Raw genomic sequence first — 22156 nt, 5'->3', positions numbered from 1 at the left:
TACTCGCATAATGATTGCACTCGCGTAATGATTGCACCTCTGAATTTTGTCGTCAAAATTTGATTTCTTTCTTTCCCCTGTAATGGTCGCACCCCAAACTTGTCGCAGCAATATGTCGTGTGCCAAGTCTAGGTGGTCATGTGCCCCAGGCGGTCGAAATTTCCGGAGTCCTCCACTACGGCGTGCCTCATAATCAGAAAGTGGTTTTGGCACGTAAAACCCCATAATTTAATTTTTTAGCTAATGATGATCGTGCTTACCATCTGTCGAATGCCATGTGAACGACTCTTGAAGAAATACCAAGCGGTCTGCACGCACCAAACATTTTTAAGCAGATTCCCCATTTCATTCCTTACATCACTTTCCGCACTGCCATAAAAAAAAAAAAAAAAACTGCAACCAAACTTGCCTTGGCTTTATTACTTGTAGGCTTCATAATGGTTTTGGCGAACAACAACAAAAAAGGCGCCTTTTGTTTCTTCTCATCTGCACTCTTGGGCACGCAACAAATCGCGAGCGGCAAATATAGTGGCCATGTTTAGACTGATACGTCAGAGGTGTACCCTATTCATAAGCCGATGCTTGTAACACAGCTAAAATATTCGCCCACCCTTAGTGGAAACATGGCATATTAGGGTAGCAGTGAAGACAAATGCCGCAGTTTCCGCAGCATGCCCGCCATGTCTTTTTATGTCACTGGCAGCTATGCGCGCTCATCTCTGTTTCCGTCCTCTCAAAGTGCACATGGCTGCGTTATAGTTGCAAATTTGCCAATATTATTCATTACTGATGCGGAAGAAACTGTTTCAATGAGCATAATATACTCACAAGAAAAAAAAGAAAGATGGCGTTCGGCGCGTTTGGCTGGCTCTGACAGCTGCCATATTTGTTTTGGTGTGCCGCACTGTTACAGCGGCAGCAGCCCGCTTGTTGACCTGTTGTAATCCTGTAGCAAACGCGGCATGAAAAAAATTTAACCCGTATATTGATCGCACCCCTGAATTTGTGTCAATTTTTTTGGCAAAAAAGTGCGATCATTATGCGAGTAAATACAGTATTCACTATCTGAGTCCGACGACACCTCCTTTTTGCTGCCTACTGTCGTTATAAGTTCCATCTAATGCATTAGAAATGCCACACATACAGCCAACTGGAAAATAGGGACCGTAAACTAAGACATAAAAGAAAAATCTCCGTACGATGGCAGTTGGGTAAGCTGCTTTGCATTGAGCTTTTTTTTTTTTATGGTAAGAATTGGTTTGTTTTTGATATTGAGTAGCATTGGTTAAGATTGTAACATGCGAAAAAGTGCACTTAGAATCATGCAAATACACACAAAACATACTCTTGTTTTTCAGTTCAAGTTACACGTCAGCGTTTATGCAACCCTTCCAGTAAAGCTAATTCTTTATCGTGCAGCATCACTGAAGGCTGGCTAATGCAGGTGTCATTACGTTTGGCGATGTGAAAGGTCTCAATAATCTCCCTAGTTTGCTGATGCCTGCGGCATGAAAATGTTATGGTGTCATGGAATAAATGGCCCCCCTCAGTATTCAATATGAACACATACCAACTTGTTCAACTATCCACTTTACTGCTGAACACAGTGAGATTCCACAGAGGCGTCCTGGAACGCTTTTTCAAGCGAAGCTTGTATACACTCGCCTGCGCCGGCGATGTAATGCTAAAGAAACCGGCTGCTTTCAGAGCTGCACACATGCAAGAATTGCTATTAAAAAAAAAAGACAAGCTATGGACCCGTTGAACGGAGAATCCTGTTGTGCTACTGACATCATTCTCTCCGCCAGTAGGAGTCTTCTGTCTCGGTAATGTGAGAGGAATGAGTGTTTCTCGCGTCAGAACGCTATCAGAGCTGTGATGCGTGGGCTACATGTCTTGCGTTTGGCCAAAGAACAGGCAGCGTTTGATGAACGCCCCAGGGAACTCACTCGAAATAGGGCTCGTCGTCGATGTGCTGACCTCGCCGTCAGGGAGTGCGAAGCCGAGGTGTTACGACAACGAAGAGCTGCGGATCCCAAGCTTGCACCCCTCTTCACAGTAGTGGAAGGGCAGTCAATTCTTGAACATACCTAGTAAGAAAACATTTCCAGTCTGTCGTAGAGGCTGGTGCGAACACGTGAGCCAAATATTACTGTGCTTCATGCAGCAGGGAACTTAAAATCTTCTGTCAAATGCGGCAAAATTGCTTGCTCTCGCTTCCGCATTGCTGTCACACAGCATCATCGAAAGCTGGGCCCACCAACGTAATCGGCTGATTTTGTGATCATGAGAACATTCTCAGTAATACATAATTGCTAATTTTGGGTTAAATAAATGAAAAATATTATATGTCTGTGTTTTCAAAAAGACTGACAAATTTTTTCGTCTTTGAACTGCACATAGCTGTGTCTGCTCTGCGTAGCCTCCAAGATGGCAGCGGCATGCTGCATAGCGTAGTCTACTGCAGCCACCACGGGGTGGCGTGGCAAGGCCCTTTCGCTGCCGCAGAACTCTACTTGTGGCAGGGGCTTTACCCTCTTGGTTTCTCCCCTATGTAGCTACCAGCGCGCTAGCGGAGACGAAAAGAATGAGAAAGCCAAGTATCGGCTCGATAACTCTGCTTATAGTTGGAGGACTCAAAAAAAAAAAATTTTCTGGCATGACATTCGTGAGACAGCATCCTTTAAATAGTGAGGCCATTCTGTGATCAGCTAGAACATATTTGCAGATCCCAGTTAAATGCAGTGCTTTATAAAAAATTAAGCTACAGAAAGTTTTTAAGCAGTCATACATGGGGCACTGACGGCAGTTTTTCTCGCGTTTACCGGAAGCATGTGTGCACCACTGCTAAATCTGTGTGTGAGAAAACACAGAAAAAGAGACAAAGCTGAACACTGCAGCACTCTTACAACCACACACCACGTCTCTCGAGTGTGATGTCTTCAGTACTTCCACCTCCTGGCTGCTTGCACAGAGACCAGCTAGCTGGCTATCGGCACTAAATTTGAGCTTGTTTGCTAAAGGTTTGGCCAACGTGGGACTCCAAATTTCTTTACTCCAAGGTGATGCAATGCTGTGGTTCACTTTTCAGTGAAACTTTATCTGGAGAATGAAATGCTATGTGGATAGTGTGTAAATTCGCCTTGAAAGCGGCCTTGCATTTTTCTGTACAGTAGATGTCCAATAATTCGACTCCTGTTAATACAATTTTACAGCTACTTCAATCGCGATAAAGGTCCTGGCCAGCCGGCATACATTTCCATAAAGCAGAACATTTACTTCGATCTTGAAAATGGCTTTCGACAGATAATTTGAACTTTTCTGGTAAGCACCCCAACGTGACCCTAATAGCTGTAGTACATGTATATCTTAGTGGTGCTAAAGGATTGAATGCATTTTAGAAATGTTGCCTTTTACTGGAAACACAATTTCTGTCATGCCTTTGTAGATTTTGAAGTAAAAGCAGCAGCTCACAATGAAGGATTAGCGCATTAAGGATTAGCGCATTGGCCGAATTCTAATGTGCACCTTTCTCCCATGAACAATGGTTCGACAATTGTCTGCACATTACAGTGATATATGAAACGGAAACCATCTTTATATTGCCATCATTACACAGATGGCAGAAGAAGTTCTTGCATAGCATAGCGAGGACACATGCCTCTTTCAGGATTTCTTTATTTATTTATTCAAGAATATCTTGAGCTCAAGCAGGAGGTAGAGTAAGGGTGGCAATACATGAAAGGTATACATAGCAATCATGAGGGAAAACACCAAATGGAAACAACTGTAAGTGCAGTATCATCAATTAATGTAAAAGAAAACAATTAAAATAAAAAGCAAGAACACCGAAATATAGGGCTAACATTAGTACAGTCAGCATACGATGAAGATACTTTTAATGCTACAAGCAAGCGCACCATTTCAATGCACACACACACACACATGCACACAGAGAGGTGTTGCGATTCGCCTGCGACACGTGGTTTTGCCGGCGCGGCTGCGGCGGGGCGGCAGACATTTTTGGCCCGATCGTCGTCGCCGCAACGCTCATCGCCAGGTGTTTCCAAGCGCGACTGCGGCGATGCGACCGCATAGGGATCATCCTCGCATTCCAGTCATTGTGCCCGAAACAGGCGATGCCAAAGCAGGGACCATCCTCTCATTACAGTCATTGTGCCCGACCGGCAGCGCTACAACAGGGTGCTACGAGATCGTGCTCGACAGGGTGCTACGAGATCGTGCTCGTCATGGTGCTACGGCATCGCTACGACAGTGTGCGTCACCATTAGCCCATTGTACATTCACGTGCTCGTCTTTTGAGGGGTTCCTTCTTGCCCTCAACTGCGAGAGTATAAAAACAGCTGCCCCCGGACGCAAAAGGGAGGGCTCCGATTTCTTCTGTTGAGTGAAGTGCTCTCCCGTCTCTCTACTTCGGTCAAACCTGACCGCCAACTCTTTGCGATGTTAAAATAAACAAGTTGTTTCGTTGTTACCAGTCGACTCATGCTTTGCCGGGACCTTCGGATGCTTCCAGTTGTACCCCAGGCCGCCAGGCCAACGCTACCCTTGGGGCTTGCGACCCAGGTACAACCACGGGCGTCAGCGCCGAGTTCCCAACAGATCGTACCAGCAGTCCGATCCAAACATCTGGTTGGCAGCGGTGAGATCGCCTACGACTTCAAACAACTGTCTGCCAGCGGTGAGATCGCGACAACGGAGGCCAGCAGCGAAGAGATGCAGTTGACTGTATGCTGAGCAGCTCAACGACGATCCGGGAGCAGTGCAACGAGCCCTGTGTGATGACTGGTTGCCTGCAGCGGAACGACTGCGCTGGACTCTTGCCTGCGAGGTTTGGTGAGTGCAGGACTTTCTTCTTCTGAGCTTTGCCAGGCTTTTGTTAGTGTCAGAAACAGAGCTGGTAATTGTGGTTGTCGTTGCTGCCGGGTTAGTTGCGGCAAGACAATAGTAAGCAGTAGAGAAAGCAGCATTCAGAGCAGCCATGGATTTGAAGTCGTTGCGCAAACCGAAATTGTTGGAGCTTGCAAGAGAGTTGGGTCTGGATGTCTCAGACAAACTAAGAAAACCTGAACTGCTAAAGGCTATTCTTGAGTTAGAGGCTGAGGATGACGAGCTGTCGGAATGCCTTGAGACTATTGAGGAGAGGTCAAAAAGACAGGAGCGCGAACTTAAAGAGCAAAAAGAGAAACAGGAGCGCGAACTTAAAGAGCAAAAAGAGAAACAGGAGCGCGAACTTAAAGAGCAGAAAGAAAAAGAAGAGCGTGACCGTCAACACGCTTTGGAAATGAAGCGTCTTGAGGTAGAGATGGAACGCGCTCGTAATGGAAGTCAGGCACACGGTGCAGGAGAACGCGTATTGTTCAAAATGACAGACCTGATGCGGCCGTTTAAGCTTGGAGAGGACATTGGTTTGTTCCTGGTTAACTTTGAGCGAACGTGCGAGAAGCAGGGGTTCTCTCGGGAAACGTGGCCACAGCGCTTGCTCACTTTGTTACCCGGCGAGGCGGCCGACGTAGTCGCTCGCTTGGATAGAGAGGAAGCAGAGGATTTCGACACAGTGAAATCGAGTCTTCTAAAAAAGTACCGGCTGTCTGCGGAGGCGTTCCGTCGGAAGTTTCGGGAAAATGAGAAAGGCAGAAGTGAGTCATATACAGAGTTTGCGTATAGGCTTATGTCGAACATGCAGGAGTGGCTCAAAGAAGAGAAAGCGTTTGGTGACCACGATAAAGTTCTGCAGTGTTTCGGGCTAGAACAGTTTTATAGTCGGTTACCGGAGAACGTGCGGTACTGGGTCTTGGATAGGCCAGACGTTTGTACGGTGGCTAGAGCCGCTGAGCTAGCCGAGGAGTTTGTGACGCGTCGAGCTCGCGGAGCTAAGGACGGTCAAAAGGGTGAATTTGGCTCGAAGTTTGAGAGGCCGAAGTTCACACCCATGAGAGCAAAGGGGAACACGCGTAGTGAGGATGCAAGTGAAAGCAGTCCGACCAAACGTAAAGAGACGGCGGCAGCCGAAGCCGAACGCAGAAAGCGGTTCGAGATGAGGCGAGCGGGAGTTTGTTATACGTGCCAGAAGCCGGGTCACTTTTCGGCGCAGTGTCCGGAAACAACACCAAAAGTTGTGTTTTTTTCATTAGGCAGCACTGACGAGAACATGAAGCTTCTCGAGCCTTACATGCGAGACCTCCTCGTGAACGGGAAAGAGTGCCGAGTGCTTCGCGATTCCGCAGCTACGATGGATGTAGTTCACCCGTCTTACGTAGAACCCCATATGTTCACGGGCGAGTGCGCATGGATCAAGCAAGCCGTGGAAGCTCATAGCGTGTGTCTGCCAGTAGCAAAGGTGCTTATTGAAGGACCTTTCGGAGCGCTTGAGACGGAGGCGGCAGTGTCATCTATGCTGCCACCCCAGTACCCGTACCTATTTTCAAACAGGTCCGATCACCTCCTGCGCGAGAAGGGGCTTTTGTTTGGTGAAGCTAGTGTTCAGGCCTTAACCAGATCGAAGGTTCGGGAGCTCGCTGCAAAGGCGGTAGTTGCGGGGCCGACGTTATCAAACAACGAAAAAGGGTCAGAGGCGCAGCAAGCTGATATTCAGAGCACGCCCGAACTGAATAAAATTGAGTCTGTAGCGTTGAAGGCGCCAGATACTGGAGAGGAAAATCCCGATTCGGGAAAGTTAGAAGAGCTATCTACTGATTTGCTCATCGCGCCTACGTCAGACGGACTTGATCGGTTGCTAAAAGTCAGCCGGTCGGCTTTGATAGCCGAGCAAAAAAAGGATGGCAGCCTGGAAAACGTGCGCTGCAATGTCAAAGAAGGTATCGCCAGGAAAACTGCGCGTTTTGTGGAAAGAGGTGGAGTCCTGTACCGGAAGTATCTAGACCGCAGAGGAGTGGAGTTCGATCAGCTGGTCGTGCCTCAATGCTATCGTCAGGATCTGTTGCGCTTGTCACACGGGGGTTCGTGGTCCGGACACCTAGGAGTTAAGAAAACTAAGGACCGTCTCTTGCAAGAGTACTATTGGCCAGGGTGTTTTCGGGACGCAGACCATTTCGTGAGGACATGTGACACTTGTCAGCGGGTGGGCAAACCAGGGGACAAATCAAGGGCGCCGTTGAAATTGGTACCTATCATAACGGAGCCTTTTAGACGGCTCGTTATTGATACAGTGGGACCTCTGCCGGTAACAGCCACGGGGTACAGACACATTTTGACTGTGATCTGCCCAGCGACAAAGTTCCCTGAAGCAGTGCCGCTTAAAGAACTCAGCTCAGTTGAGATAGTTAATGCACTACTGTCCATATTTGCGCGAGTTGGTTTCCCTGCGGAAATCCAATCAGATCAGGGCACCGTGTTTACTAGCGCTTTGACGACAACTTTTCTCGAAAGGTGTGGGGTAAAGCTGTTACACAGCTCAGTGTACCACCCACAGTCGAATTCCGTTGAGAAGCTCCACTCCGTCATGAAGCGCGTGTTGAGAGCCTTGTGTTTTGAACATCGAACTGACTGGGAGCTGTGTCTGCCTGGGGTGATGTTTGCTTTAAGGACCGCGCCGCATGCGGCTACGGGGTTTTCGCCAGCTGAACTGGTGTACGGTCGCTCGCTTCGGTCTCCGCTTCGCATGCTTCGAGAATCATGGGAAGGTAGGGGCGACGACCCAGTCGTGGTGGAGTACGTACTTAAGCTCCTCGAACGCTTAAGAAGGGCACAGGAGTTGTCAGGTGAAGCAATGACAAAGGCCCAGCAGAGGGCCAAGGTTTATTATGATCGGACAGCCAGGGCCCGTCGTTTTGAGGTTGGCGATGAGGTCATGATATTGCGCACATCGCTAAACAACAAACTAGACGTGCAGTGGGAGGGCCCAGCACGAATTGTTCAGAAACTGTCGGACGTTAACTACGTGGTAAGTCTGCCAGGAAAGCGGAAAGCACAGCAAGTTTACCACTGTAATCTGCTCAAACCTTATAGACAAAGGGAAGCAGTGGTGTGCATGATGGTAAACGTTCCTGAAGAGCTTCCGGTCGAGCTTCCGGGACTAGGCTCAGTGACGAACAGGGAAGACACCGGTCAAGTCATTAGTGACCTTATCAGTAAAGCACCGCTGTCGCCCGAGCAGAAAACCGAACTACACCAGCTATTACAAGAGTTTCAAGGTCTATTCTCTGAGAGGCCTGGTAGGACTTCTGTACTTACTCATGATATAGAACTTACCTCCACAGAGCCAGTACGATCCAAGGCGTATCGGGTGTCACCCCGCCAGAGCGATATTATGGAGGCTGAGGTAAAGAAAATGCTACAGCTCGGTGTTATTGAGGCAGGTGAGAGTGATTATACCTCCCCTTTGATTTTAGTTGAGGTACCGGGCAAGGAACCTCGTCCTTGCGTCGACTACCGCAGGCTTAATTCCATCACTAAGGATCAAATTTATCCGATCCCTAACATCGAGGAGCGCCTTGAGAAAGTTAGTAGCGCTCAGTTTATTTCCACCCTAGATCTTGTCAGGGGTTATTGGCAGGTTCCACTTACAGAAGAGGCTAGTAGGTATGCGGCGTTCATTTCACCAATGGGAACATTCCGTCCTAAAGTGTTGAGTTTTGGTTTGAAGAACGCGCCATACTGTTTTTCAAGTCTCATGGATAAAGTGTTGCGGGGACAGCAAGAATTCGCTTTACCGTATCTAGACGACGTAGCGATATTCTCCGCATCCTGGTCTGAGCATATGACACACTTGCGGGCAGTGCTAACCCGCCTGCGCGAAGCGGGCTTGACAGTAAAGGCTCCTAAGTGCCAGTTAGCACAGGCCGAGGTTGTCTACCTCGGTCACGTGATTGGTCAGGGTCGTCGCCGCCCCTCTGAAATAAAAGTGGCCGCTGTGCGAGACTTTCCGCAACCGCGCACCAAGACCGATATTCGGTCGTTCTTGGGTGTCGCCGGCTACTATCAGAGGTACATCCCTAGGTACTCTGATATCGCGGCTCCCCTGACGGATGCTCTAAGAAAGACAGAGCCTCAAACAGTCGTCTGGGACGAGACAAAGGAAAGAGCTTTTAGCGCCCTAAAGAGTGCCCTAACAAGCCAGCCTGTGCTACGATCGCCAGACTATACAAAAGGGTTCGTTGTTCAGTGCGATGCTAGTGAGCGAGGCATGGGCGTTGTACTGTGCCAACGGGGAAATGGAGAAGTAGAACACCCCGTCCTGTATGCTAGTCGTAAGCTGACCAGTCGTGAGCAGGCGTATAGCGCCACCGAGAAAGAGTGTGCGTGTCTCGTGTGGGCCGTTCAGAAATTGTCATGCTATCTAGCCGGCTCGAGGTTTATCATTGAGACGGATCACTGCCCTCTCCAATGGCTGCAGACCATCTCTCCCAAAAATGGCCGCCTCCTGCGCTGGAGCCTCGCTTTACAACAATATTCCTTTGAGGTGCGTTACAAAAAGGGGAGTCTCAACGGTAACGCCGATGGCTTAAGTCGAAGCCCCTAACGTAGGAATCAGCCTCAAAATTGTTTGTTACTGATGTTTTTCTTCCTGAGGCAGGATTTTTTTTAACATATTGCTTTTGTTTAGTGTTTCAAAGTGATGATATGCTTTCTAGTGCAATTTTTCAATTTGTGGACGCGTTCTGAGTGATGCTAGACTACTGTAAGGAACTAGGCAGTGGTATAAAAAGGGGAAAGAGCCTGGCAGGGCTTAGTGAGGGTTGTGCCGTGCTTGCTGACTGAGCGGTTGAGTTTCAGCGTAGTTCTAACGCTTGCCGGGAACGAGAACAAAAATGTGAACTCTCTCGAAGTCACTTTGCAGTGTCCCGTGCGAACCTGAACGAGAGAACGAGGCCTTCTCTGTGCGCTGCGCTCAAGAAACGTCGAGGGACGCCCGACTTCGGTTATGTGCATCATCGAGCGACATCCCTCCGGACAGCGGATGCAGTCCCCTGTCCATCGGGATCTCCTTCCCCCGGCGGGGCGGTCTGTTGCGATTCGCCTGCGACACGTGGTTTTGCCGGCGCGACGGCGGCGGGGCGGCAGACATTTTTGGCCCGATCGTCGTCGCCGCAACGCTCATCGCCAGGTGTTTCCAAGCGCGACTGCGGCGATGCGACCGCATAGGGATCATCCTCGCATTCCAGTCATTGTGCCCGAAACAGGCGATGCCAAAGCAGGGACCATCCTCTCATTACAGTCATTGTGCCCGACCGGCAGCGCTACAACAGGGTGCTACGAGATCGTGCTCGACAGGGTGCTACGAGATCGTGCTCGTCATGGTGCTACGGCATCGCTACGACAGTGTGCGTCACCATTAGCCCATTGTACATTCACGTGCTCGTCTTTTGAGGGGTTCCTTCTTGCCCTCAACTGCGAGAGTATAAAAACAGCTGCCCCCGGACGCAAAAGGGAGGGCTCCGATTTCTTCTGTTGAGTGAAGTGCTCTCCCGTCTCTCTACTTCGGTCAAACCTGACCGCCAACTCTTTGCGATGTTAAAATAAACAAGTTGTTTCGTTGTTACCAGTCGACTCATGCTTTGCCGGGACCTTCGGATGCTTCCAGTTGTACCCCAGGCCGCCAGGCCAACGCTACCCTTGGGGCTTGCGACCCAGGTACAACCACGGGCGTCAGCGCCGAGTTCCCAACAGATCGTACCAGCAGTCCGATCCAAACAGAGGACAGACAGACACACAGACACGCTCAGACAGACAAACAAAAGATAAAAGACTCACTTGGCACGAAATACAGCAAGGCATCAATAAGAGAGTAAGCATGTAGAAACACTGGCAAGCATCCATAAAGAAAAACAATTCATCAGTGATTTAATAATGAAAGTTTATTGAAAAGATATAAGCTAGCAGCAACAGAGTTGTCACATTTTTGGCTTTCTGGAGAATTGAATGCATAGCACGACGAAGTGTCAAAGTAGTTAATCTAGTTTTGTTTTCGATTCAGGCAGAGTTGTTTGAAAAATGCAGAATACCACAGAATGGGCCATAAGGAAAGCTACATGTGGTTTGCTGACAGTGATAACAAACTAGGCCAGAAATCAGCACCATTGTCTTTCTAAGTGTGCAATAGCATACTTAGATTGGTGATGACTGCGACATGTTGACAGCTGCATGCATTGCAGGTGACTTTGCACACTGTCGTTTATCAGAGTGACAGTTTTACACGCCATATCTCTTGTAGACTTGCGATTTTGTGCACATTGTGATGTGCTATCGCATGCACTCAACACATAAGATGTTTTCTGTTAGATACTCCCAATGTGGTCGACGTCCCCCTGTAGCGCTATAAAGAAATGTGTGATCGATGGCGCAATCCATCCAACTTCGGTATCCCGTCGCAGCAGCACAGTGCTCTATTCATTAAGCCACGATCATACGCACACTTCTTTCTTGCCAATGTCGCTCTTTGACACGTCTCGCACATGCATTATGTGCCAGTTTCTCACGTTCTTCCTTTGTGACAGCTAGGGCTTTGAGAGGCTGTCAGCCTGCCCTGCCTTCAGGATCGGACATATCTTCTATTATGTGCCTTCAAAGTAGGTGAAATTTGCCTGTAATGCTATTGCATTAAAAGCTGTCTGAGATTGACAGCGATGAACATTATGTGTAAATAAACTTTCATTACGTGAAGCTAAACTAGCGCGGGTTTCATCTTCATTCCGATTGCCAGATTCAGAGGCATGCTACCTATTTGGTTTTATAGACTCAAATGTGCATTAGATTTGAGGGTGTGTTATATTTGGGGCTAGAAACGAAGCAGTGATGTGTTTGGAAATGTTTTTCTCCCTTTCAATTTGACCCGCTGGGAAATTCTGTCAATTCCATTTTTCCTGTCGAGGTCAGATTAACAAAGGTCGTCTGTATTTTCTTAGTTTCTTGGTCAAAGAAGTTCCTGTTGTGTGCACCTGTTCTCATAGTTATTTTTGTGGTTGGTTCTCTCTGACTTGACCAACAACTGCAGAGAAAAAGCTGTAGCTTAAGGAGGCTGTTGCAACACCACTTAAAAGGACACTAGAGCAAAACACTATGTCACTTTAGACTAATAAATTATTGTTTGAGTGCTCTGTTATCGTTAATTTCACAACAATAGGTTGATTATTAGAAGAGAAAATGAAGGTCAACATTCAATCTTCTGAATTTCACGCCGAAACTGCAATGCCAGTGCGACGTCACAGAGTTAGCATTCTTTGCCTTTGAATGAACTATTTCTCAATTGTTAAGGTTGGCAGGCCTGTGTCTAACTAGTGAACAGAAGTATGGATGTTCAATTTCATGTATTTACTGTGCATTAAAGAAACCCAGGTGGTCAAAATAAATCTGGAGTCATCCGCTATGGTGTTCCGCATAGTCATATTGTGGTTTTAGCTCGTAAATCCCCAGAATGTAATTTTATATCTTTTGCATTCAACTTATGGATGACTGCCTTCTGATAATGGCATTATACTGAGTGTGGATTGGGATACAGAACAAAGAAAAATGAAAGAGACAGGGACCTCTCTGCTGACATTCCTCCACTTTTTGTTTGCAGGCTCCATTCCTGTGCGATCGCATGAAGATTCGGGTGCTCCCCACCATTGTGCTTTTCAAGGACTTCAAGTCGAAGGACTTCATTGTCGGCTTTGACGACCTCGGCGGCGTCGACGACTTCAGCACCGACATGCTGGAGTGGCGCATAGCTCGTGCCCGGGTCATCCGATACTCTGGGGACCTGAGCGTTCCGCCAACAGAGGCCACAAAGGAACGCAGGCCAATGTTTACTGTTGAGCGGAAGACTATCCGCGGAACAGCCGAAGACAACAGTGATGATGATGACTGACACATTCACAATGGTCCTTGGCATACAAGAAAAAAAAGAAAGGGAGAAACATGGGCTGGGCTCATGGTTTTGTAGGTCAGGCTTTCTCATGCATTAGGTTATTTATGTGAACTTCACAAGAACAAGGGTTGGCTGAGGGGCAACAGCAGTTCCGTACATTTTTTTATCCAATTCGTATTTATAATTTCTGCTCGAATGAGCCCTTTGCATCACATCTTGAAATGTTATGAACACTGGAGCTTTCTCAGAAGCACCGGGTCTTGCCAGTTGTAATTTACATTGAAGCGTGCTTGAAACACCATATTGCTTGTTTGCACAGCTTAGTATACATTGCAGAATAGTGAAGCGTTAGCCATTTGTCATATAGATTGAAGTCGTGACAATGTGTGGGAATTTGCGCTCGCTTTGCATTTTTGTGGCTGAACATGTGCGCCATTCATTGCGGAGCCTCTTGACATATTCCAGAACTTCGTTCTTCACAAGAGGGAACTTGCCATGTTGTGGCCCTTGAGATGTGCGGTGATCCTTATTGTGGCGCGAAGCTCATCCTCTTGTTTTCACCAGTAGCATACACACACCGGATCGGATCGACGCTAAAATGCTGTCCAGCCACCCAGTTCCCATGCTCGCGACGCATGCTCAAGGACCTTGAGTTTAAAACCACCCGTATTGCTAGCGTACCAGCCCATCTTATCTTGCGCAGCAGGTGCTCTAGAGAGGTCTCTGGAAAACACAAACAGAAGCAGTGGTGGAATGGTGGCGAAATTACATTGTTAGTTGCTTTGTTCGTGCACCGCCGCACTTGCAATGCGCTATAACCAAGGTTTCTTATGCATTTGACAGATCGCACTGGACCACAAAAAGGCGAAATTTTTAAGTTGTTACCAGTGTTGTTCGCGCTCGCGTTGCTGGCGACTGTTTAGCATGGTTCTTAAATTGTTTTTAGACGTTTTTGCATTGTTTGAGGTATAATGTCGTGATTTTATGTTATTGCGATCGTCGACAACACCGGCAATCGCACCGAAATAAAGTGAATGGATATTACGAACCAGCTTTTGATGTGGGGTGCTTCCCATACACACACACACCTGAAAAAAAAAAGTATTTTCTCAAGGACAAAAGTGTGAGAAGAAGGGGGGACCATTATATGTGCGGGTAAATACAGTAACAAGTCTAGGCTGCAACAAAGGCCCATTACAAATTTGCCATGCCGTCCAAGCACTACATCATGTTCATTATGTTTCAGTTATGATGTCTTCTGTAACATGTGGTGCCCAACCAAAGTGAACATTATATATTAATATTCTTTAACCTCGTTATGACGAAGTCACATCCTACACAAAAATACCATTGTTATATTCAATATTCATTTAGGCATACACAACAATACTGGTAAAAAAACAGCATGACTACATGAAAGAAACACAAGTCTGATGCCTCTGACGAGCTAGCAAACATGTTCCTGTAGATATTGATGGACCGTTGGTGCCTTGCTGCACCAATATGCGGCAGATGGACGATGCTGAATTATGTGGACCGATAATATGGAACTATGCGATCGGTGTGCTCATGCAGGATTGGCACATTGCCTTGCCAGCTGTGGGCCAACCATGCCAAGTTAAACCGTTTGACAAGATTCGCATGGACGTCCACAATATGCTGTTTTAAGTTGCTCTTGCTGAGAATCGGTCATTTTTGCTACCAAAATGGACATTTTAATCCGCTGAGTGACCAAATATTCGCTTTACTGTAACTGATGTCTTGGATCTTGGGCTTTAGGTTTTGTTACAATAGTAGGATAACCAGTGAAATAAAACATGGCCAACCAAATTTCAGATTTACCTCGTTATGTCTGTGTTAATAATATCAAGGTTCGACTGCATATCCTATATATATCTGTGAGGAATAGTTGGCAGTTGCATCATGTGTCACAGCTGATATCCTTGTGAAAATTCTCGAACGAACTTCCTCTGATGTTGTTCTAGAATGCAGAAATGCAGTGTCCATCTTCTGCTGCATACGAGCAGATGGCGGAATACCATTACCGTCATTTACTTATCTCGCTATCTATTTCAACAGTGTTTTCACACTTCCTTTGTAATTGTACAACCTATTTCTGCAGTGTAGATGTGCTTCTCTGTTTCTTGTTCCTTTTTTTTTTGTACCAAAATAAAGCTGCCTTCATGGGGAGCATACTATATACATTTGTAATTCTGACTACTTGTGTAAAGTGCATGTGTAGATTAATGTTCTGCATACTATAGGCTTTTCTCTCTCTAGAGGAAGGTGATGCTTTCGGTGGCGTACCGCACGTTTTCTCAGGCAAAACGCGAATTTGAAACTATAATCACTTTTACACTGCTACTCTGTGATCAGCTGTCAGAAATGCAACTGGGCAATGGGTAACTTCTGTGCTTCATTCATGCTGTAAAATGTGGAACGGTAGAGGGAAGGCATGTGCAGTAGGTGGCTGCAAAAGTAGCGACTGTCGTTTAAGGAACGGAATTGGATCTGTGTTGCCAAGTTCAGAAACTGCTGCTGCGCAAAGGACTGCCTGTGTGGCCTCTTCCTTTGTGATGCACGGCTTTCCTCTAGGATGAAATGTTCACTCATCCGCCAGTGTTGTATCGCTAACTGCGAACTTCTGCCGCTTGCATCATCCATTGCTTGGTCGTTTAATCTAACCATCTCTGAAAAGACAAAATCGGCGTTGCTTTCTATAAGTTAAGGGTCTGTAATCATTATGTAGATTTTGTAGCTTAATGTAGGGACGCATCTTTCTGTTATTTAGCGACTGACGACTTTTTAGCCACTTGAGTGAACAATCTGCGATATTTTAGCGACCTCAAAGGTAGGTAATTTGCTTCAAAAGTGGCCTTCCAGAGCTGTTTATTATATTTAGAAGCTACATGTAAGCGGCTGACTTGCTGTGCTACCCATAGGCTCCCTAACCGTTAAGAAGCAATTGTTCCCTTCATATCTGTTCTCTTCACATTGTGATTGTGCTTTAGAACACAGTGGTGATTGCAGATTTCACTTTGTGCTCTCAAACCTTACGTTTTTTGGCTCTCTACAAAACCGACTTTAGTTAGTTGAAACGCTGTGTGTTCTGCAGCGCCACTAAATGCATTCAACTGGTGGACATTCGAAAGCGAGGTAGTTAATTTACCAAATCCAACTAGAATAAATTCTATATGGCACGAGGGTTGGCAGTCCAATAATGGGGATAGGCTGTGTAAAAGGGCATGGGTATCGTTGCGGCTGATCTCTCGCACAAATCTGAGCAAATGACTTCTGTTTCTCATGGCTTTCACACCAATCTGTACTTCATGGCACCTTTCGGGTAGGTCAAGGGTGAGAGCGTTGTATCTGACTGGTACGAAGTTTGGTTAACTGTCATTGCCATGCTAACAACAAGCAGCCAGCAGATTTAGTTTTATTGCGAATGTCGATAACCAGAAAGATTGATGGATAATGTAGGCTAAGGGACCTTTTGTGCTAGGAAAACAGTCATTTGTGTTCTTTTTAATCGTGCTGTATTTGCTGCCCTACAATCTGAAGGTAAACTTGGAATTTAAGCTGTCATCATCTGTTGTATAAATATTTGAGTTAGGTAAATGTCCCCTACGCCCTGCTATGAATTCATTGTCTATATCCATCACCTGCATGTAGAGTAAAGAAAGATGGAATGTCTAGGTAGATAATTTAGGTCACATTAGCTTATGAAGCAGTGTTCCAAAATGCCTACTTTATTTAAGATTCAGTTACCTGTGTTAGCAACCTATTTTCTCACTGCTTAAAATATCTTAATATATCTAAAAAGTTCCAAGCAGCACGAAAAGACACTGGCAAAGGGCAGAAAAAGACCGGACAGGCCCCTTCGCAAGCCCATGAGGAAAATACTAACTAGGGCTTCGCACCATAAGTGAAATACTCGAGATGTACACTAAGTGAAAATCCTATAAGTGAAAGGTATGTGCTGCTCGACAATGGCGAAACGGTCATTTAAATCTTTTCCGCTGCTGGACGGAAGCGATTCCTCGCCATAAGAGTTACTCAAGGGCAGCAGCCCTACGCTTTAGCTGGCTGCACCACAAATGCTCTGCGCATGTGCCGCTCTTCAATGAACGTCTTTCACGCCAACGCTTGGGTGAGCTGCGCTATCAATGCAATTGGTATGTGCTGCTCTTCAACGAATCATTCGCCAACGTTCATCGCCGAGTATGTGCCACGTGGGTGTGCGGAAAGCGATCGAACAATTCTCGGCATTTGCAGGCACCGGCGCGCCACGCCGCTCGTCTCGGGGGCCACGGGCGAACTTCTCGACAGCGCCACCAGATGGGGCACTGTGTCCAGTAAGAATAATAATAATAATAATCTTTATTTCACTCATGAAGTGAGGGAGTGCGGGAAAAAAATCTGACAAGTGAGCTTGACTAGTTCCCAGCTCCCCGGAGTACAAAAATAGAAGAAACACAACACTTTTCGCATAGCAAAATAAAAGCCACAAACAAATAGTAATGCAGCAATAACTTGCTGATAACAGTGAGAATAAGTAACTGTAGAAATAAAAAGTTTCATTATGCAAAATAGAAGTGAGGCGTGCAGACAGGACACAAGAGTAGAGAAGTAGACAACACGAACGCCAACTATCAACTCGTTCGTGTTGTCTACTTCTCTACTCTTGTGTCCTGTCTGCACGCCTCACTTCTATTTTGCATAATGAATCCTTACCAACTAGCTCAGCTTTCTGTCGTTCTAAGCTTCATAAAAAGTTTGTTAATTGCGTGATAGACCAATGTTAAAGGAAACGTACAAACATGAAAAAACTGCAAGTAAAAAGCGCTACATAATGAAGGAAAAGACGAAAAATAAAACGGCACACATTTGTGTAGTATGACACAGTACATTGCAATGCGTATAGCGTACATGCGCAGAGATGAAAAAACCACATGAAATTCTGTCATGGGAAAGGAGCTTTGCCACAGAAGAACAATTTCAGTTTCTGGTTCGATGCTATTTCGGGAGTGAAGCCGTTGTTATGGCAGAAATTTAGCAAATGCGGTAGCGTTCTGTTTACCATTTGTTGTCCGTATGTGGTTCTGCACGTTTTGATTAGCCATAACTGTGTGTTTTGATTCTCATAAGGTGTGGTCCTTTTAGAAAGTGATGCCAACTGTAGTAGGGATTAGCTGTTATTTTTTACTTCAAGCTCATAGCGTGAACACAGGCAATGCGGATATAGCTTGTCTATTTTCATTATACAGTACTTCAAGAACAGAGGGTGGGAAGGGTGACTCATGGGGACGTTTTCAATATTTTGTAGCATTTTTTTCTGTAATATGATTCTTTGCAAATTACCTCTTGTTGTGTTCTCCCAAACTAATTGGCAATATTTAATATATGAGTAGAATAGTGCATTGTACAATAGAAGCTTAACCTTTGATGGTAGAATGTATCTGTTGGCGTATGTCAATCCAACAATGCGAGACAGTTTTGACACAACGTTTCAAAACTTAAACCCCTTAAACTTGAAGCCCTTAAAGCCCCTTATACTTCGTAAGGTAGTGCCACGCTTTGAAGAATGCCGCCTCCTCCTCGCGCGCTCTGGCCGGGGCCGACGCCGCTATTGGCCTAATAGCATCACGTGGGCCCTCGCGCCGTGCATAAGCGCCATTTTTGCTCGAGTAGCGTCTACGGAGTAGCGAGGAGCGCATGTTGGCGCCTTTGCTACGCCCGAGCAGTGTAGGCGACGCCACGGTCGAGGATGGAGCGTGAAAGAGAGGAGAAACGAGGAGGAGTGAAGGCGCAGGAGGAGAGTGTCACTACTTCACGAAGTTTAAGGGGTTTCAAGTAAGAATAGGGTGCCTCGATGTAGCGCGCCGCCGTACAGGGTGGTGACACCTTTTGGCTTGCGCCGCGCCGCCGTTTCGCTCCGCGGTCGCCGCATTAGGGCGAGTCGCTCGCTGCGCCCGTTCGTTCCAGCGTTGGTAAAGCAGCACTGTTGGGGAGTTTGCGAAGCTGCTGTGTTGTGCGCCATGTGCTGGGCCATTGAACTGTGTTCAGCCGCAAAGGCCAGCATGCCAGGGTGTTGTGTATGGCTGTGCGCCTGCTCGACAACGAAAGGCATGCGCTGTTTTCGCTTTCGACGGGATAACAAACGGAGAAAAGTGTGGGAGGCAAAAGTGAGGCGTAAAGACTGGAATGCGAATGATAACTCGAAGACCTGCGAGGTAAGCCATGACACCTATGCTGCTGCTTTAAGAGTATTGCACCTGGTACGAGAATTGTGTGGTTAGAATAATATGCTTGCTTTTGTTTGTTTGATCGTTTTTAAAGCGGCCAGCACGCCGTATTATCAGTTTTTCTGTGACGCGAGATGCGACCAGATTTATCTCGATCGATCCGAGCCACGCGCGACTATGGCGGGTTCCAGAATTTTGTCGTCTTTAACATGTTATCTCGAATTTTCCTTACCGGCTTTAAGCTGAGCTCGGCCGAGAGCGGCGGGCATCCTGTTCATCGATGACAGCCGAGCACGTTTGCTGCTGATTTGTAGCAAGAGACACAAATGAAGCCCACTGCGTGTTATGCACCTTATAAACCCTCATGCCCGACAGCACGGAAAGGCGTTCCTGTGTAAAGCAGTCAATCTAGTCAAGTAATTCATCGGTTTGAGCATCCCAGTTGGCCAACGCGGTCCTAGCTGCACAGTAGTCATTTCCTCTGAGATATATGCATGAACGCATACGCTATCTTAATTCTGCGTGCAAGAAGCGCTTATGATTGCGAGTAAGTGTGCAAGACCTTTATGCACCTGAATTTGCTGGTCCAATCACATGCTGAACAAGAATATCGGCCGACGCTCCATTGCCCTCCGTATCTGCGCTCTCCCCAATATGGTGGTCACGAAGACAGTGTCTCCACCCTGTACGGCGGCGCGATACATCGAGGCACCGCAAAGCCCAGACCACACGTACGCTTGCGGACGGGCGCAAGCTCGCGTTCGCACGCATGCGCAGACGGTGCGGCACGGCTCGTACGCGTCGGAACGCGGCGTGATCTCGGGGAACAGCTCCTCCCTGTTATCGCGCGCTTGGGTCGCCTCGCGTCGGCGCGCCTGGCTACGCAGCTACGGCGCGGAACGTTCAACTCTCAGTGAAGCAGACTGATATCATGCAAGAAAGTGCTTCTTCTTTCCTTCTTGAGCTAATCTAACAGCTATAAAAATATAATTACGTTTATAGATATCGAAGCTTGTTGAACAAAAAGTACGAAGTGGCATCTGCCAAGGCGTCTGTGATTGAGCCTATAGTGAGCGCGCCCAGTCGCGCGTCTTTGTGAATGCAAATCGCCATTCCTCGCGAGGCGTGGCAGGCGCGCGTCTGCAAGCGTACGTGTGGTCTCGGATTGAGAAAGAAGCGCGAGAGAGGAGCCCGGTGCCGCATGACGCGTTTCTAAGCGTACGCACGCAACGGCGCGCCGCGCGTTTCGGAGGCCACGCGCAGGCTTCGCGGCGGCGGCGCTAGATGGCGCCGAGTGTTCTTAGGGAAGCGTGCAGTACACGCCCCCACACATAACTCGTTTCGATGGTGGCAATGTGTTGTGCTGCTATATTGATTGAATGATAAACGCATTACTGTCGACAGTCGTCGTCAGATCGGTTCTGCAGATTTTCTTTTTTTGTACCAAGAACAGCCACTCCTATCGTGAGAGGAGTCATAGTAAGCCAGTAAAAAAGGGCACACATGGGAAGGTTTTTTTTCCCTTCCTTTCAGAATTATAATCAGTTTATTCATGACGACAATGGGGATAATTACATGATAAGTATATACAGAAGGACATCGGCACCGACTACGCGGGAGCTCCGGGGTTCGAGTCCCCTCCGGAGTTTTCTGGAGGGGGCAAAGCCCCCCACCCCACCGGCAATGCTGAAGCCTACACCGCCCCCCGAACACAAACACACATACACATAAAATGGCACTACCAGAGCTTTGTCACCAACATCATTAGATGTTTTTTTTTACTTGCCTCGGCCTTTCATTTAAAATTTTGTCGTGGCTGATAGCTTACTGCGCCATTGTTGGCGCGGGCGTGCATGACTTTTAATTCATACTTTCGCTTAATTTCTGCAAATATTCACAACAGGAGGACAAGCGCATTAGAAGCACTAGCGGGGGCTGCCTCACCCGTATTTTCACGCTTAAGCATTGTTTTAATTTCCACTCTAAACACTATGCACATATATACAATATATTTAAATATACACACAGCACAAAGTTTATTATATTTTTGAAAGAGAAGGAGGCAGGGAATTAAAAATTATTTCCAAAAGTATGGATAGCCTATGCCTAGAGAATGAATATCTTTCTGTATGTTCACCTCGCTTCGAATTGCTTTGCGCGCTTTTTTGATTCTGAAGAAACCCTGCAGACTTTAGTGACCCCTTCGGCAGAAACTTTTATCAACGGCACGCGATAAGCACGTGAATGATATGTTTGACTATTGCTTCTCTTTCCAGCAAGCAATGCTAACTGCTCATGAAAAAAAAAAACTTCTAATAATTTACATTTATTAGGGTTGGAAACATCGTCACATGCACGCAGAAGTCAAAATATATACAGGGTGTCCTAATTAACTATCATGCACCCAGATGTAAAAAAAAGAGCAATGCATTACTCGAAGAAAACCTAGCAAGCAGCAGAAAGGGCCCGCAAAGTGGTGAGAAGATGCATTGTGCTAATCCAATGCACATCTTGGTATTTACGAGAGGCGAAGCGATCGTGAAGCGGGTAAATACTTGATATATAACCTGTTTCGATTACGTAAGAGTGTCTCTGTATTAATGCAATGCAGCCTGCAAATTCCAAGCAATATTTACGCGCCGCATATAGGTTCCAACTTCAATGTCCATTACGTGATGTATAAATTAACACACTATACACAAGCTATGCCGAAATGCAAACGTCAGCTTGTGTGGACGTACTGCAATATAAGACGTCTACGCGGAAACGTCAAGAAGACGAAGGCGATGTTTGATGTCTGTCAAGGGGGAAGAATGGTGGTGGCGCGTATGCAGAGTGTGCGACAGATATACCGGAGCACGCTTAAGGCTTCTATAGCCCTTATATCCCTGTTCGCCCAGAACGGGGTAGAAACGAGAGGAAAGAGGGTTGACCGAGGGGCCCGATTTTTATTGATCATATCATGAGAAGCCAACAAATAAATACGCCAAGGACAACATAGGGGAAATTACTTGTACTAGCCTACTAATTGAATTAATGAAATGATCATTTAATGGCAATGAAAATAGTTGAAAAAACAACT

The 22156-nt window shown here is 46.7% G+C and overlaps 1 protein-coding gene across 2 annotated transcripts in view; it reads left to right on the top strand.

The window, feature by feature from the left end:
• Positions 1 to 15029, top strand: part of LOC142587985 (thioredoxin domain-containing protein 9) — a 33482-nt gene extending 18453 nt beyond the window's left edge. For both annotated transcript variants that reach the window (XM_075699394.1, XM_075699393.1), the window contains exon 4: positions 12542 to 15029. In XM_075699394.1, coding sequence (XP_075555509.1) covers positions 12542 to 12829 — 288 coding nt within the window. In that variant the 3' untranslated portion in view covers positions 12830 to 15029. The remainder of the gene's footprint in view (positions 1 to 12541) is intronic.
• Positions 15030 to 22156: the final 7127 nt, after the last annotated feature.

The sequence above is a fragment of the Dermacentor variabilis genome, chromosome 7 (assembly GCF_050947875.1).
Source record: "Dermacentor variabilis isolate Ectoservices chromosome 7, ASM5094787v1, whole genome shotgun sequence".
In the NCBI taxonomy this organism is placed as follows: domain Eukaryota; kingdom Metazoa; phylum Arthropoda; class Arachnida; order Ixodida; family Ixodidae; genus Dermacentor; species Dermacentor variabilis.
Note: the sequence above shows the minus strand (reverse complement) of the source record. Positions and strands in the feature narration are given on the sequence as shown.